Source organism: Mizuhopecten yessoensis, unplaced genomic scaffold (assembly GCF_002113885.1).
Source record: "Mizuhopecten yessoensis strain PY_sf001 unplaced genomic scaffold, ASM211388v2 scaffold8421, whole genome shotgun sequence".
NCBI lineage: Eukaryota > Metazoa > Mollusca > Bivalvia > Pectinida > Pectinidae > Mizuhopecten > Mizuhopecten yessoensis.
Window position 1 is genome coordinate 154,148 of NW_018407539.1, and position 17,560 is coordinate 171,707.

At 38.7% G+C, this 17,560-nt stretch overlaps 1 protein-coding gene across 2 annotated transcripts in view; it reads left to right on the plus strand.

Moving 5' to 3' along the window:
* Window positions 1-17,560, plus strand: part of LOC110455910 (cilia- and flagella-associated protein 46-like) — an 85,981-nt gene that overhangs the window by 22,760 nt on the left and 45,661 nt on the right. For both annotated transcript variants that reach the window (XM_021506342.1, XM_021506341.1), the window contains 13 exons: window positions 5,400-5,529; window positions 5,962-6,099; window positions 6,299-6,596; window positions 7,154-7,287; window positions 7,821-8,033; window positions 8,590-8,821; window positions 9,641-9,790; window positions 10,004-10,114; window positions 10,256-10,434; window positions 10,937-11,068; window positions 11,417-11,588; window positions 12,005-12,166; window positions 15,034-15,104. In XM_021506342.1, the coding sequence (XP_021362017.1) occupies window positions 5,400-5,529; window positions 5,962-6,099; window positions 6,299-6,596; window positions 7,154-7,287; window positions 7,821-8,033; window positions 8,590-8,821; window positions 9,641-9,790; window positions 10,004-10,114; window positions 10,256-10,434; window positions 10,937-11,068; window positions 11,417-11,588; window positions 12,005-12,166; window positions 15,034-15,104 (2,122 nt within the window). The remainder of the gene's footprint in view (window positions 1-5,399; window positions 5,530-5,961; window positions 6,100-6,298; window positions 6,597-7,153; window positions 7,288-7,820; window positions 8,034-8,589; window positions 8,822-9,640; window positions 9,791-10,003; window positions 10,115-10,255; window positions 10,435-10,936; window positions 11,069-11,416; window positions 11,589-12,004; window positions 12,167-15,033; window positions 15,105-17,560) is intronic.

The following is a 17,560-nucleotide window of genomic DNA, read 5'->3' on the forward strand; positions in this document are numbered from 1 at the left end:
AATAGCAAGACAATTATTACAGCCATGGTGTGTTGGGGATGTTAAACATAAGGTCCAGGTGTGTTGGGTGTGTAATACCTTTACATACGGTAGTGTTTTCCCCCTGGACAGTGTTACAGACGTGACATGCTAAAAGTTAGAATCACCATCTTAAGGCTTGCATTCACAAACATTTTCTCCTGCTCTGTCTCTACAGATCTGTCCAACAGACTGCTAGCATGTTTAAGTGATAGGTATAACACTGTGTCTCTACAGATCTGTCCGACAGACTGCTAGCATGTTTAAGTGATAGGTATAACACTGTGTCTTTACAGATCTGTCCGACAGACTGCTAGCATATTTAAGTGATAGGTATAACACTGTGTCTCTACAGATCTGTCTAACAGACTGCTAGCATGTTTAAGTGGTAGGTGTAACACTGTGTCTCTACAGATCTGTCAGACAGACTGCTAGCATGTTTAAGTGATAGGGGTAACACTGTGTCTCTACAGATCTGTCCGACAGACTGCTAGCATGTTTAAGATATAGGTGTAACACTGTGTCTCTACAGATCTGTCCGATAGACTGCTAGCATGTTAAAGTGATAGGGGTAACACTTTGTCTCTACAGATCTGTCCGACAGACTGCTAGCATGTTTAAGTTATAGGGGTAACACTGTGTCTCTACAGATCTGGCCGACAGACTGCTAGCATGTTTAAGAGATAGGGGTAACACTGTGTCTCTACAGATCTGTTCAACAAAATGCTGGCATGTTTAAGTGATAGGTGTAACACTGTGTCTCTAAAGATCTGTCCGACAGACTGCTAGCAGGTTTAAGTGATAGGTGTAACACTCTGTCTCTACAGATCTGTCCGACAGACTGCTAACATGTTTAAGTGGTAGGTGTAACACTGTGTCTCTACAGATCTTTTCAACAGAATGCTGGCATATTTAAGTGATAGGGGTAACACTGTGTCTACAGATCTGTCCGACAGACTGCTAACATGTTTAAGTGGTAGGTGTAACACTGTGTCTCTACAGATCTGGCCGACAGACTGCTAGCATGTTTAAGTTATAGGGGTAACACTGTGTCTCTACAGATCTGGCCGACAGACTGCTAGCATGTTTAAGATATAGGTGTAACCCTGTGTCTCTACAGATCTGTCCGACGGACTGCTAGCATGTTTAAGTGATAGTCTCTACAGATCTGTCCGACAGACTCCTAGCATGTTTAAGTGATAGGGGTAACACTCTGTCTCTACAGATCTGTCCGACAGACTGCTAACATGTTTAAGTGGTAGGTGTAACACTGTGTCTCTACAGATCTTTTCAACAGAATGCTGGCATATTTAAGTGATAGGGGTAACACTGTGTCTACAGATCTGTCCGACAGACTGCTAACATGTTTAAGTGGTAGGTGTAACACTGTGTCTCTACAGATCTTTTCAACAGAATGCTGGCATATTTAAGTGATAGGGGTAACACTGTGTCTACAGATCTGTCCGACAGACTGCTAGCATATTTAAGTGATAGGTATAACACTGTGTCTTTACAGATCTGTCCGACAGACTGCTAACATGTTTAAGTGGTAGGTGTAACACTGTGTCTCTACAGATCTTTTCAACAGAATGCTGGCATATTTAAGTGATAGGGGTAACACTGTGTCTCTACAGATCTGTTCAACAGAATGCTGGCATGTTTAAGTGATAAAAGTAACACTGTGTATCTAAAGATCTGTCGGACAGACTGCTAGCATGTTTAAGTGGTAGGTGTAACACTGTGTCTCTACAGATCTTTTCAACAGAATGCTGGCATATTTAAGTGATAGGGGTAACACTGTGTCTCTACAGATCTGGCCGACAGACTGCTAGCATGTTTAAGTTGTAGGTGTAACACTGTGTCTCTACAGATCTTTTCAACAGAATGCTGGCATATTTAAGTGATAGGGGTAACACTGTGTCTCTACAGATCTGGCCGACAGACTGCTAGCATGTTTAAGATATAGGTGTAACCCTGTGTCTCTACAGATCTGTCCGACAGACTGCTAGCATATTTAAGTGATAGGTATAACACTGTGTCTCTAAAGATCTGTCCGACAGACTGCTAGCATATTTAAGTGATAGGTATAACACTGTGTCTTTACAGATCTGTCCGACAGACTGCTAACATGTTTAAGTGGTAGGTGTAACACTGTGTCTCTACAGATCTGTTCAACAGAATGCTAGCATGTTTAAGTGATAGGTGTAACACTGTGTCTCTAAAGATCTGTCCGACAGACTGCTAGCATGTTTTAACACTGTGTCTCTACAGATCTGTCTAACAGACTGCTAGCATGTTTAAGTGGTTGTGTCTCTACAGATCTGTCCGACAGACTCCTAGCATGTTTAAGTGATAGGGGTAACCCTGTGTCTCTACAGATCTGTCCGACGGACTGCTAGCATGTTTAAGTGATAGGTGCAACCCTCTGTCTCTACATATCTGTCCGACAGACTGCTAGCATGTTTAAATGATAGGTATAACACTGTGTCTCTAAAGATCTGTCCGACAGACTGCTAGCATGTTTAAGATATAGGTGTAACACTATGTGAGGTAACTGCCAATAATGGTTGTCAGGAAATGATGCAAAATAATTAACTTCACAGCCAAGCTAAGTACTGATGTCAGGTACAAATAACCTCAATCATTTCCTTAATTTGCTACCATAAATTTCTGTGGGTTTTCTATGACGTAGAAGGTACTTTAGATCCGTTTTATAATTCCAAGTACTCATTCTGTTCATTCTAAATCTACCTTATAATAGGGATTATTGTAGTAAAGTAATTGTCAAATAAAATTAGAACTGTCTAATTTAATTTCATTCTTTGCTGCTGAACTCATTTTTCTGTTCCGTCTAATCAAAGTAGTGTTCTGCATTACCTAATGTGGACATGGAAAATAGTTTTAGAATTTGGTTACTGGGACGTGTTTAATGTTAGATTTCAGTTACCATTAAAGGATTTAAAAACCTGGACATGTGGATAAAGTTTGAGTTGTTCGTCATCAAAAGACCCATGCAGGAAACTTTGTAATTGTTTTTTAGATCTGTGTGGCTTAGCAGATGTCTGAAACTGAACCGGACATGTTTTATATAGATGTGTTCCTTAAGCAAAATGATTTCAATGGTCACGTCATAATTAAAGTGTCAAACGTTAACATTTAATTATTAAACTGGATCAGTCATATATGCTTTTACATTGTACAGAATAACTTCAGCAGCATCCTAATTAAGTTAATGAAATAAATAATTTCCATTTAATCATAAGGTCATGCACTTAATTATGAGTTGCAATTTAACTGTATACGAATTAGATATGACCAATTGAAGCAGCTACTTAATGTATTTAACCAAAGCAAGCTATATTTAATTTGAAACTCAGTATTAACTTTTTCTGTTAATTAAAATTATGTCATATTAACAAATGAAATTCTGAGACAATTTAATTTTCAAGTGTATGGTATACTATCATATTCTTGATGATTTGGTAATGTTATTGTGTTGACTGTCTTGCACTATTTCTGAAAGTAAGCCCTTCCTTTGTACAGGGTTGTACTATAAGTTTATTTCACACTTTTTTAAGGAAAAGGCCCCCTAGGCTAATTATCATAACTAAATACAGTATGGTCATGTTTAGTTATATCTTTACCAAATACTTTCTGTTTATTTCCATTCTAGAATAGGGATAAGTTCCCTTTGTATCTGACAAAATATCTGCTCCGGTTTGCACATTGAGCTTGTTAAGTGAGCTGTCAATACCTGTATTTTTTAGACAATCAGCTCAGATTGTTTCCCACGGATTGCCTTATATGATTTCATCCAACCCATTCAACATCAGTAAATTATTGTGTACCGTGTATTAAGATGATAACAGACTGGCTTGAGATTAGTATTGGGTATATTAGTGACTCTATAATGGTACCAGTAAGTATAAGGTATATTAGTGACTCTATACTGTGGTACCAGTAAGTATAAGGTATATTAGTGACTCTATACTGTGGTACCAGTAAGTATAAGGTATATTAGTGACACTATAATGGTACCAGTAAGTATAAGGTATATTAGTGACACTATAACGGTACCAGTAAGTATAAGGTACATTGTATATTAGTGACACTATAACAGTACCAGTAAGTATAAGGTATATTAGTGACTCTATACTGTGGTACCAGTAAGTATAAGGTATATTAGTGACTCTATACTGTGGTACCAGTAAGTATAAGGTATATTAGTGACTCTATACTGTGGTACCAGTAAGTATAAGGTATATTAGTGACTCTATACTGTGGTACCAGTAAGTATAAGGTATATTAGTGACACTATAATGGTACCAGTAAGTATAAGGTATATTAGTGACACTATAACGGTACCAGTAAGTATAAGGTACATTGTATATTAGTGACACTATAACAGTACCAGTAAGTATAAGGTATATTAGTGACTCTATACTGTGGTACCAGTAAGTATAAGGTATATTTGTGACACTATAACGGTACCAGTAAGTATAAGGTATATTAGTGACTCTATAACAGTACCAGTAAGTATAAGGTATATCAGTGACTCTATAACAGTACCAGTAAGTATAAGGTATATCAGTGACTCTATAACGGTACCAGTAAGTATAAGGTATATCAGTGACTCTATACTGTGGTACCAGTAAGTATAAGGTATATTAGTGACTCTATACTGTGGTACCAGTAAGTATAAGGTATATTAGTGACTCTATACTGTGGTACCAGTAAGTATAAGGTATATTAGTGACTCTATACTGTGGTACCAGTAAGTATAAGGTATATTAGTGACTCTATACTGTGGTACCAGTAAGTATAAGGTATATTAGTGACTCTATACTGTGGTACCAGTAAGTATAAGGTATATTAGTGACTCTATACTGTGGTACCAGTAAGTATAAGGTATATTAGTGACTCTATACTGTGGTACCAGTAAGTATAAGGTATATTAGTGACTCTATACTGTCGTACCAGTAAGTATAAGGTATATTAGTGACTCTATAATGGTACCAGTAAGTATAAGGTATATTAGTGACTCTATACTGTCGGTACCAATAAGTATAAGGTATATTAACGACTCTCTATAATATATGGTACCAGTAAGTATAAGGTATATCAGTGACTCTATACTGTGGTACCAGTAAGTATAAGGTATATTAGTGACTCTATAACAGTACCAGTAAGTATAAGGTATATCAGTGACTCTATACTGTGGTACCAGTAAGTATAAGGTATATTAGTGACTCTATACTGTACGTGGTACCAGTAAGTTAAGGTATATGAGTGACTCTATAACAGTACCAGTAAGTATAAGGTATATGAGTGACTCTATACTGTGGTACCAGTAAGCTAAGACAAGTGTATGCCTGTTGTAGATGTGACGGGTGGTAAAGCACCACTCACACAGATAAAGAAGCTCTCCAACAAGGCACGCCAGTTCAACAAGTGTGTTAAGAAGGCTGCCGGCCATCTAAAGCGACTCGGCGATGAGAATGATCGAGAGAGGTGAGTTATCCAAACTTATCTTTTTGGTTATATATCTAGTGTTTTTCAATGTTAAAAACTTGGCTATTGAGACTATCCAATGTAAATATGCTCTCTTAAGTGATAACAAAATATTTCAATAATTACACAGTTTGAGACTGTACATATATCTAAAAGACATTAATTCATTCACCCCTGAAATTTCATTATGTACTATTCCAACCTTTGAATTGGAAAAGCTCAAATATGTCTTTAGGGGTTAATAAGTTAATAAAAAAAAAATGATAGCACTTTTACATGTGTGGAAAAATTCAAAACAATTAAAACTTTTATTGGTTGAAATCTTATGGATAAATACATTTACTTGTAGACTGTACTTGTCGGTTTGCTGGATGGTGCGGTATCATCCTTTCACTATTCATTGTTTACCTGTTGAGTGTGACATTTTTACAGAGCTCGTCTGTGGGGTGACCTGGCTAAGACTGCTCGTAAACAGGAAGTCTGGGACGTATGTCGTGTAGCTGCCAGATTTTGTCTCCTGTACGATGATGGACGCTGGAAAAATGTCCTTCCTGAAAAGAAAATGGAAAGGTATGAGTTAAGGAGATATTTAGATCATACTTTTTGTACCAATATCAGAATGACACTGTGTAAATGATAGGGTTAAAATATAACAATTTAAAAATATAATTGATCAAATATTTAAAAGAAATCCAATAAATGATTAAATCTATATGGAGTCTAACATTGGTACTAAAGTGTTTTTGAGAGCTGTGACTTCTGTCTGCAGCCCAAAGCCTGAGAAACGACGTGAGGGGGGAGCTAGCAGCAGTATGGGGGCAGCAGGAGGTCAAGAGTCATCAATGAGGATGGTCCAGGAGTCATCCATGAAGATGGGTCAGGACTCAGCGACCGGTGGCCCTAAGGAATCTGTAATGTCTACCCTGGCCGAGGGTGCCACCTCGTACGAGGGAATGGAGAAGAAGGGGCGTAACATCAGCCGTCCGACCAGTCCTGAGAGATGTGTGCCACTCTATGACAAGGACCTCATCAGGATGTTGGCAGAGGTCTCATTCGTTCAAGGGGAGGTAACTACAAATTTAATCAGAACCATTAACAGGACATGGAAGGGGGAATAGTTATGTGGCAAATTATGTTTTTCTAGCATTAAGTGAATTAGTTTTTGTGAAAAACAAGATGTTTAAAATGTTTATCTACTCTTAATCTCAAATCAAAGTCACATATAATTTTTAATGAACTGTAAAAGGGAATTAACTTTTTCATTCTGAAAAACTCTTGATATTTTTTTTACAAAATTTCAAGTTCATTATTAGTTCTGCATGTTTTTTCTATCATACTAATATAAGCCCACACCACAGTTCTTTGAATATTCCTTAGTCTGAAGTTTTCCTTGCATAAGAATACTTCCCCTGTAAGTAAGATGTTTCCAGAAACCAAAGCCATGAGGTGTAGTTGTGAAAAAGGTGGTAAAACTGGGTTATTTGTCCCTTTATGAAGTCAGAGTGTAAATACAAACATTGATGTTGTCATGTGTTTACCAAGGTAAGGAACTTAATGATAATCCGGGGTTATTGCCAGTAACAACATGAGTCGTACCACGTACATAATGTGACTTTGTCCTCAGGCCAATGTTCACCTGCTGCGATCTGAAGGGGTGGAACTAAACGACATGCCCATCCCTCCCGTGGACAAGAGTAAGCGCCCCAAAGGATACGTGGCTAAAAAACCAGAGGAGGACCCTGACTGGATAGAGTACTGGTTAGTTTACACGATCACTAGCTTCATGAATCTGATCTAGTATCTCCAGTATACTGAAATACTGAGATAAAACTTCAGTTTAAATCCTTTCACAGATGTTGCAGACTTTGAAATGTAAATCATAAAATATTTGAATACACACAACAATAAATAATGGTTGTGATATAATTTTTCTCATTGTATGTAAAAAAAACAATAATGCTCTAATTGATTTAATTTTATGGAACTAAAATCCTAGTACACTTTCTCAGATCAGAACCTATTTGTGGCTTTGAAAATGTGCTTATTACAGATTACAGTAGGGGTAAAATGTGTGTAGATAAATAATATAAGCAACATATCTGTTTATGTCATATTCCTGGCACATGTATGATGTAAGTTTTGAAATTATTTACTAAGTATTTAATTTTCTGTAAGTTCTTTTGAGTGTTAGTGAAGTGAAATTAAATATCTTGCAGACAACAGCAGTGAACTGTACAGTGCTGATATATATCATACTAAACACAGCAAGTTAAAGATATAAATATTTATAGTGACTGGATCAAATCATTGACTGAGGAGAGTACCCAGAGCTTCCTGCGAGGACTAGAACTTGGTGTGGAGCTAGTAGAACCCTGGCTGGTGTGTAGTGCGGGGGCGTACATCTGGAACTATAACAACCACCTTCTCACGCAGCTACGGCATCGTGAGGTCATAGAAATACTCGCCACTGTTGTGGCTGGCCTCCGTAAGATAGGACATGCAGGGTGTGTACTCTAGTCCACTGACCATGCAGTGGTTAGGCTTGGGGGCTTTTTGTGTATTCAGAATAATCTGTTTGTTTATTCTTATATGGAACATTTTCAGCAGTAGTTTGATGGACCTGTATATGTTTGACAGGTTTTGAATGTCTTTGTCTAGACTTGCTTGCTGTGACAGGTTTTGAAGGTCTTTGTCTAGACTTGCCAGCAAGCAAACATTAGACCACTAGATACATCCCTATTTCATAAATAATCAGTTTGGAACAAGGTTTCACATTCTTCTTTGTTTCCGTTTTATAATTTGTGTAATATTTTAACCGTTGAGTCTGTGTTATAGTTTGCCTTGTTAATCATTCAGTTGGTTCATTACATCCTTGCTTATTATTACTAATACTATTTCAATCTCCTGTTGCATTTGCTCTTGTTAAAAGTGAAAAATGAAATCAAACAAAATGAAACAAACCTGTCATGTTTTCATCATTGAGGAGTTTATGTGAACGTTGTGTTTGACTGATTCACTTTAGTCTGTTTTCGATAATGGGTTTGCTTATCTATTTTACAGGGAGACCGTGATGTTGGTCAATATTTGTACAGGCTTAGCATATGCTTACATGAAGCCCTGGATCCCAGCTGAGCCCAGCAAAGAAAATCAGCCTGTGTCATCAACCCCCATACCATCTCCCGAGGGGGGCAAGAAGGGAAAACCAGCTGCTGCCGCTGCTGCAAAGAGTAAACCAGTGCTATCTGTGAGCATCAGTCCAGATGCCACACCAGACCTGAAGAAGGCTATAGAGGTAGGTACAATAGTAAACCAGTGCTAGCTAGCTATGAGCATCAGTCTTGATGCTACATCAGACCTGAAGGAGACTATAGAGGTAGGTACAATAGTAAACCAGTGCTAGCTATGAGCATCAGTCTTGATGTCACACCAGACCTGAAGGAGGCTATAAAGGTAGGTACAATAGTAAACCAGTGCAAGATGTGAGCATCAGTCCAGATGCCACACCAGACCTGAAGAAGGCTATAGAGGTAGTTACAATAGTAAACCAGTGCTTGCTATGAGCATCAGTCCAGATGCCACACCAGACCTGAAGGAGGCTATAAAGGTAGGTACAATAGTAAACCAGTGCTAGCTATGAGCATCAGTCTTGATGCCACACCAGACCTGAAGGAGGCTATGGAGGTAGATACAATAGTAAACCAGTGCAAGCTGTGAGCATCGGTCCAGATGCCAAACCAGACCTGAAGAAGGCTATAGAGGTAGGTATAATTATAAAGCATGTTACTCATGAAGCCAGAAACCCCAACCTAGATTAAATGCAGTGTTATCAAGCATAAGAGGCATATGTATGCAGTTGTATTTGTTTTAGTAATTTGGTAATCCAACCACACCATCCACAGAAAATTATGATTTGATTATGATCATTTGGTATGGTAGAAGACATGGCTATCTGGTTAGAGCTTGATAAGTAATTCAAAGGTAACCAGATTCAGTTTGCTAACCAGCCCTAGGCCTGTTCCAGTCCTACTTGGGATTCTATTTTGATGAGTCTAGGACTTACTGTGCAGTTAATGTAAACAGGTTAAATGATTAAACGTTGGGATCCTTTCAGGTGTGTGAGTACGCCATAGATGTGACCAATGGCAGTAACCCATTCCACCTTGTCCCCATCGCCGCACGAGTCCCACTCCTTCAGACATGGGTGCTGGCCAAACAGATGGCTCAAACACAGATTCCAAAAACCCTTGGAGCTGATGATGAGGTAGGCTGGAGTGTAATTACTTATACATGATAATTCTTCTGGTGTAAAGTATTTGATTTAAGATGTATGAAGGCATTATTCATGAATAGTGCATTTATTTTTTTAGAAAATTCCCTGTTGCTGAAATGATTTGAAATTAATTTTGGTTTCAATATAACCTGATAGATATTTGATACCTGGGAAATGAATTAATTACCTGTTGTTTGTGTCTAGCCTTACACCGAAGGTCAGAGACAGATGACTAGAGCCATAGTTGCCATGGAGATGCTGACAGTCAACAGGAACGGTATCATGGAGTTCAAGGACACACCAACCATTGCTGAGGTAAAGGTCATAGGTCAAATATAAAATGTATTCTTAATTGAGTCTGATTTTACACATAAAAAAGGCAACTGAAATCCAGTATGTGTATAGTGTATTGATTGAATCATATCTGATTTAACGAATCACTGATAATTTATACAGGTAGCTAACTGGCTGGATGAGTGTACATGGTCAGACAAGTTTATGGAGCTACAGATGTGGACAAGGTTGACCTCTCTGTCCTACATACAGAAACTCCATGCCATTGTTGTACGCTGTAGTAAACGGGCTTTACGCTTTGCTACCGTCGGCACCCAGCCGAAGAATAGGAAGATGGAGGCGTAAGTATACGTTGTAAAGGGATAGTGCTTTAAAAATGGTATCACATGCTATCTAGTCTAATGTCAACATGAAGCTACACCAAGTTGTTCAGTTGTTCAAGAGAGGAGCTCAGCTTCTGACATGCTTTGTTGTCAGTGTAAATACTTGTAGTATATACCCACCTGAAAGATTCTGTATTTCCATACTGCAGATAATCCACATTGGATGTGGGGGGTTTTATGGGGGGAGGGATTTGCATTGAACACTATTTGAAAATTCAAATAGCATGCAAACAAAAAACAGTATGCATAATGTAAGATATCATTGCTGAGTGAAATATGAATTAACTACGTTGAAAATAAGTATAGAAGGCAAATTTGCAAATTTAAGTGTGAAAAATAAGTACTGGTAATCAACAATATTTAAACCCTTATTCAAAAGAATAGGTGTTATGTTTTGTACACCCTCATCAGATCATACCATATTGATTGTTGACAGTTGTGTCACTGTCTTTGTTTACAGCCACAGATACATGGTGGAGCAGGAAATGCTGAGTTACGCTAGTGGCCTCCTCGGCCAGAGTCTGGTAGACAACATGGCCGGTAAAAACGCTGTTAGACGTGAGGCCATGGAGGCCTTCCTCAACAGTGCCAGGTAAGTGTTACTGTCCCAGCTTTAAGAAATCAACAAAACTTAATCAACAAATTTTAAGACTCAACCTGTATCCTACTAAATACTCACTTGAAGCTAATGAAAATAGTTTTGAATAGCTGTCTGGTATGTGTTTTTTTATTTTACTTTTTTTTTCGAATGATATATTCTTATTTGGATAAACATATAATGATATTGAAAAAACAAATATCAGTATATTTGGATTCAATGAAAGTTTATCAAATTTTCAATCATGTATCTTTCAGTTTGTGCCAAGTTTTACAATACTATCTAATATGTTATGCTTACATACCTGTATACACATTGTGTCTATCAATGATAATCTTGTAGATTTGCGAGGAACGCTGACAACTATGAAATGGTGATGACAGCAGCGAGACATTACTGGAATGCCTGCATGCCCCTCGTCAGTCAGCCAATCGAGAGGGAGCTCTTGCGAGAGCCAATCAAAGCCATCCTCTTCTGCATCACCACCACAGCCGAGTCTGTGCGCAAGGCAGAGGTAAGAAAAAGACTGGCATTTACTTAATGGGAGTGTTTATCAACATGTACGGATAACATAGCCTATGTGAGGCTAGATTTGTGAAAATTACATATAAAATTATTATAATATTTTAATTATATTGATATAAGTTAATGATGAGAGAGTTGATTTATGTTATCAATACTAACCATATCTTAAGCTAAATATAATAGAAGTTTGTTATTGGAGACAACTTCATGTACAAAAGATTACTAAACTGAGAACCATTTGTGTTTAATAAAGAAAATATAAATGAAAAAAGGAGCATCTAGAATGTAAGTTTTTCTGTAACTTGGAAGGTCATATGACTGTGGTTCTACCAGATATATATGTAGTTCACGTAATACTGTAGATTCTTAAATCATCCAAATTTACACTCCCCACAATAATAACAGGAGAAGCAGGAAGATAAGCAGAATGAGGATGAAGAGGGAGGTACTGGAGCTGAGGTGGCTGGGGAGGATAAACCACAGAGTTCTACGATCGGGAGCCCCGAGGACGACCTCACCCTTAGAGCATCATTGTATGGAGTACTCTTCCAGTCCTACGCTGACAAGGTAAGTTTACCAAGACAGGGATACTTATAGTGTGAGTGTCAATGTATGTTCCTGTCCTACGCTGACAAGGTAAGTTTACAAAGACAGGGATACTTACAGTGCAAGTATCAATGTATGTTCCTGTCCTACGCTGACAAGGTAAGTTTACCAAGACAGGGACACTTACAGTGCAAGAATCAATGTATGTTCCTGCCCTAAGGTGACGAGGTAAGTCAACAAAGACAGGGATACTTATAGTGTGAGCGTCAATGTATGTTCCAGTCCTATGCTAACAAGGTAAGTTTACAAAGACAGGGCCACTTACAGTGCAAGTATCAATGTCTGTTCCTGTCCTACGCTGACAAGGTCAGTTTACAAAGACAGGGATACTTACAGTGAAAGTATCAATGTATGTTCCTGTCCTACGCTGACAAGGAAAGTTTACCAAGACAGGGATACTTATACTGTGAGTGTCAATGTATGTTCCTGTCCGACGCTGACAAGGTAAGTTTACAAAGCCAGGGACACTTATAGTGTGAGTGTCAATGTATTTTCCTGTCCTACGCTGACAAGGTGAGTTAACAAAGACAGGGACACTTACAGGACAAGGTAAGTTAACAAAGACAGGGATACGTATAGTGTGAGTGTCAATGTATGTTCCTGTCCTAAGGTGACGAGGTAAGTTTAAAAAGACAGGGATACTTATAGTGTGAGCGTCAATGTATGTTCCAGTCCTATGCTAACAAGGTAAGTTTACAAAGACAGAGATACTTACAGTGCAAGTATCAATGTATGTTCCAGTCCTACGATGACAAGGTAAGTTTACAAAGACGGGGATACTTACAGTGCAAGTATCAATGTATGTTCCAGTCCTACGCTGACGAGGTAAGTTTACAAAGACAGGGACACTTATAGTGTGAGTGTCAATGTATTTTCCTGTCCTACGCTGACAAGGTGAGTTAACAAAGACAGGGACACTTATAGTGTGAGTGTCAATGTATGTTCATGTCCTACGCTGACAAGGCAAGTTTACAAAGACAGGGATCCTTACAGTGCAAGTATCAATGTATGTTCCTGTCCTACGCTGACGAGGTAAGTTTACAAAGACAGGGACACTTACAGTGTGAGTGTCAATGTATGTTCCAGTCCTACTCTTACAAGGTGAGTTTACAAAGACAGGGATACGTATAGTGTGAGTGTCAATGTATGCTACTGTCCTACGCTGACAAGGTAAGTTAACAAAGACAGGGACACTTATAGTGTGAGTGTCAATGTATGCTGACAAGGTAAGTTTACAGAGACAGGGATACTTACAGTGCAAGTATCAATGTCTGTTCCTGTCCTACGCTGACAAGGGAAGTTTACAAAGACAGGGACACTTATATTGTGAGTGTCAATGTATGTTCCTGTCCGACGCTGACAAGGTAAGTTTACAAAGTCAGGGATACTTACAGTGCAAGTATCAATGTCTGTTCCTGTCCTACGCTGACAAGGAAAGTTTACCAAGACAGGGATACTTATAGTGCGAGTGTCAATGTATGTTCCTGTCCTACGCTGACAAGGAAAGTTTACCAAGACAGGGATACTTATAGTGTGAGTGTCAATGAATGTTCATGTCCTACGCTGACAAGGAAAGTTTACCAAGACAGGGATACTTATACTGTGAGTGTCAATGTATGTTCCTGTCCTACGCTGACGAGGTAAGTTTACAAAGACAGGGACACTTACAGTGTGAGTGTCAATGTATGTTCATGTCCTACGCTGACAAGGCAAGTTTACAAAGACAGGGATCCTTACAGTGCAAGTATCAATGTATGTTCCTGTCCTACGCTGACGAGGTAAGTTTACAAAGACAGGGATACTTGCAGTGCAAGTATCAATGTATGTTCCAGTCCTACGCTGGCAAGGTAAGTTTACAAAGACAGGGCCACTTACAGTGCAAGTATCAATGTCTGTTCCTGTCCTACGCTGACAAGGAAAGTTTACCAAGACAGGGATACTTATACTGTGAGTGTCAATGTATGTTCCTGTCCGACGCTGACAAGGTAAGTTTACCAATACAGGGATACTTATAGTGTGAGTGTCAATGTATGTTCCAGTCCTATGCTGACAAGGTAAGTTTACAAAGACAGGGACACTTACAGTGCAAGTATCAATGTATGTTCCTGCCCTAAGGTGACGAGGTAAGTTAACAAAGACAGGGATACTTATAGTGTGAGTGTCAATGTATGTTCCAGTCCTACGCTGACAAGGTAAGTTTACAAAGACAGGGACACTTACAGTGCAATTATCAATGTATGTTCCTGTCCAGTAATAAAGTATACAAAGACATCAACATTTTTAGCACACCATCATCTGATGGTGGGCTAATCAAATCGTCCGTGGTCCGTCTTTCCATCTGCCGTCCGTCCTTAAGCAATTCTTGTTATTGCTATTTCTCAGAAAGTACTGGAGGGATCTTTCTCAAATTTGATGTGTAGGTTCCCCTTGGTCCTTAGTTGTGCATGTTTTATTTTGATAGTGATCATAGAAACAAGTTTGCCGAAGGAAGAACTTACCTAACAGATCTTTCTCATATTGCAATGATCGGTTCTATTTCTTTTACAGTTAGTACTGTACTAGTAAATATGTGAAACGACAAACTTACCTTGAAGGTTGTCTTTTATACACAGCAGTTTAAATTTAGATCAAGGTTACCTCAAGGTAAATTAACTGTTAACATATGACACAATAAAGATCAAACTGACAAAGAACTTATGTGTAGATGGTACAATGGCGGGGGCCACGATGCCTCTGGGATCTCTTGTTTGTTATTGTATGGAATATTAAGTGATCTGTTAAAATTTTAATATGTAGAATAATTAAATGTATAATTTATTTTTTGACAGAAACAATGGGAGGAAGGTTTGGCTGCTATGGATCAGGCTATCACAGACATGCCCAGGACCAAACACAGACTGTAAGTCTCCATATAAACACGTAGGACCAAACACAGACTGTAAGTCTCCATATAAACACTTAGGACCAAACACAGACTGTAAGTCTCATACAAACACTTAGGACCAAACACAGACTGTAAGTCTCATACAAACACTTAGGACCAAACACAGACTGTAAGTCTCCATACAAACACTTAGGACCAAACACAGACTGTAAGTCTCCATATAAACACGTAGGACCAAACACAGACTGTAAGTCTCCATACAAACACTTAGGACCAAACACAGACTGTAAGTCTCCATACAAACACTTAGGACCAAACACAGACTGTAAGTCTCCATACAAACACTTAGGACCAAACACAGACTGTAAGTCTCCATACAAACACTTAGGACCAAACACAGACTGTAAGTCTCCATACAAACACTTAGGACCAAACACAGACTGTAAGTCTCCATACAAACACTTAGGACCAAACACAGACTGTAAGTCTCCATACAAACACTTAGGACCAAACACAGACTGTAAGTCTCCATACAAACACTTAGGACCAAACACAGACTGTAAGTCTCCATACAAACACTTAGGACCAAACACAGACTGTAAGTCTCCATACAAACACTTAGGACCAAACACAGACTGTAAGTCTCCATACAAACACTTAGGACCAAACACAGACTGTAAGTCTCCATACAAACACTTAGGACCAAACACAGACTGTAAGTCTCCATACAAACACTTAGGACCAAACACAGACTGTAAGTCTCCATACAAACACTTAGGACCAAACACAGACTGTAAGTCTCCATACAAACACTTAGGACCAAACACAGACTGTAAGTCTCCATACAAACACTTAGGACCAAACACAGACTGTAAGTCTCCATACAAACACTTAGGACCAAACACAGACTGTAAGTCTCCATACAAACACTTAGGACCAAACACAGACTGTAAGTCTCCATATAAACACTTAGGACCAAACACAGACTGTAAGTCTCCATACAAACACTTAGGACCAAACACAAACTGTAAGTCTCATACAAACACTTAGGACCAAACACAGACTGTAAGTCTCCATACAAACACTTAGGACCAAACACAGACTGTAAGTCTCCATACAAACACTTAGGACCAAACACAGACTGTAAGTCTCCATACAAACACTTAGGACCAAACACAGACTGTAAGTCTCCATACAAACACTTAGGACCAAACACAGACTGTAAGTCTCCATACAAACACTTAGGACCAAACACAGACTGTAAGTCTCCATACAAACACTTAGGACCAAACACAGACTGTAAGTCTCCATATAAACACTTAGGACCAAACACAGACTGTAAGTCTCCATACAAACACTTGACCAAACACAGACTGTAAGTCTCATATAAACACTTAGGACCAAACACAGACTGTAAGTCTCCATACAAACACTTAGGACCAAACACAGACTGTAAGTCTCATACAAACACTTAGGACCAAACACAGACTGTAAGTCTCCATACAAACACTTAGGACCAAACACAGACTGTAAGTCTCATACAAACACTTAGGACCAAACACAGACTGTAAGTCTCCATACAAACACTTAGGACCAAACACAGACTGTAAGTCTCATACAAACACTTAGGACCAAACACAGACTGTAAGTCTCCATACAAACACTTAGGACCAAACACAGACTGTAAGTCTCATACAAACACTTAGGACCAAACACAGACTGTAAGTCTCATAAAAACACTTAGGACCAAACACAGACTGTAAGTCTCCATACAAACACTTAGGACCAAACACAGACTGTAAGTCTCATACAAACACTTAGGACCAAACACAGACTGTAAGTCCCATACAAACACTTAGGACCAAACACAGACTGTAAGTCCCATACAAACACTTAGGACCAAACACAGACTGTAAGTCTCATACAAACACTTAGGACCAAACACAGACTGTAAGTCTCATACAAACACTTAGGACCAAACACAGACTGTAAGTCTCCATACAAACACTTAGGACCAAACACAGACTATAAGTCTCCATATAAACATGTAGGATCAAACACAGACTGTAAGTCTCATAAAAACACTTAGGACCAAACACAGACTGTAAGTCTCCATACAAACACTTAGGACCAAACACAGACTGTAAGTCTCATACAAACACTTAGGACCAAACACAGACTGTAAGTCTCATACAAACACTTAGGACCAAACACAGACTGTAAGTCTCCATATAAACACTTAGGACCAAACACAGACTGTAAGTCTCCATATAAACACTTAGGACCAAACACAAACTGTAAGTCTCCATATAAACACTTAGGACCAAACACAAACTGTAAGTCTCCATAAAAACACGTAGGACCAAACACAGACTGTAAGTCTCATACAAACACGTAGGACCAAACACAGACTGTAAGTCTCCATATAAACACTTAGGACCAAACACAGACTGTAAGTCTCATATAAACAC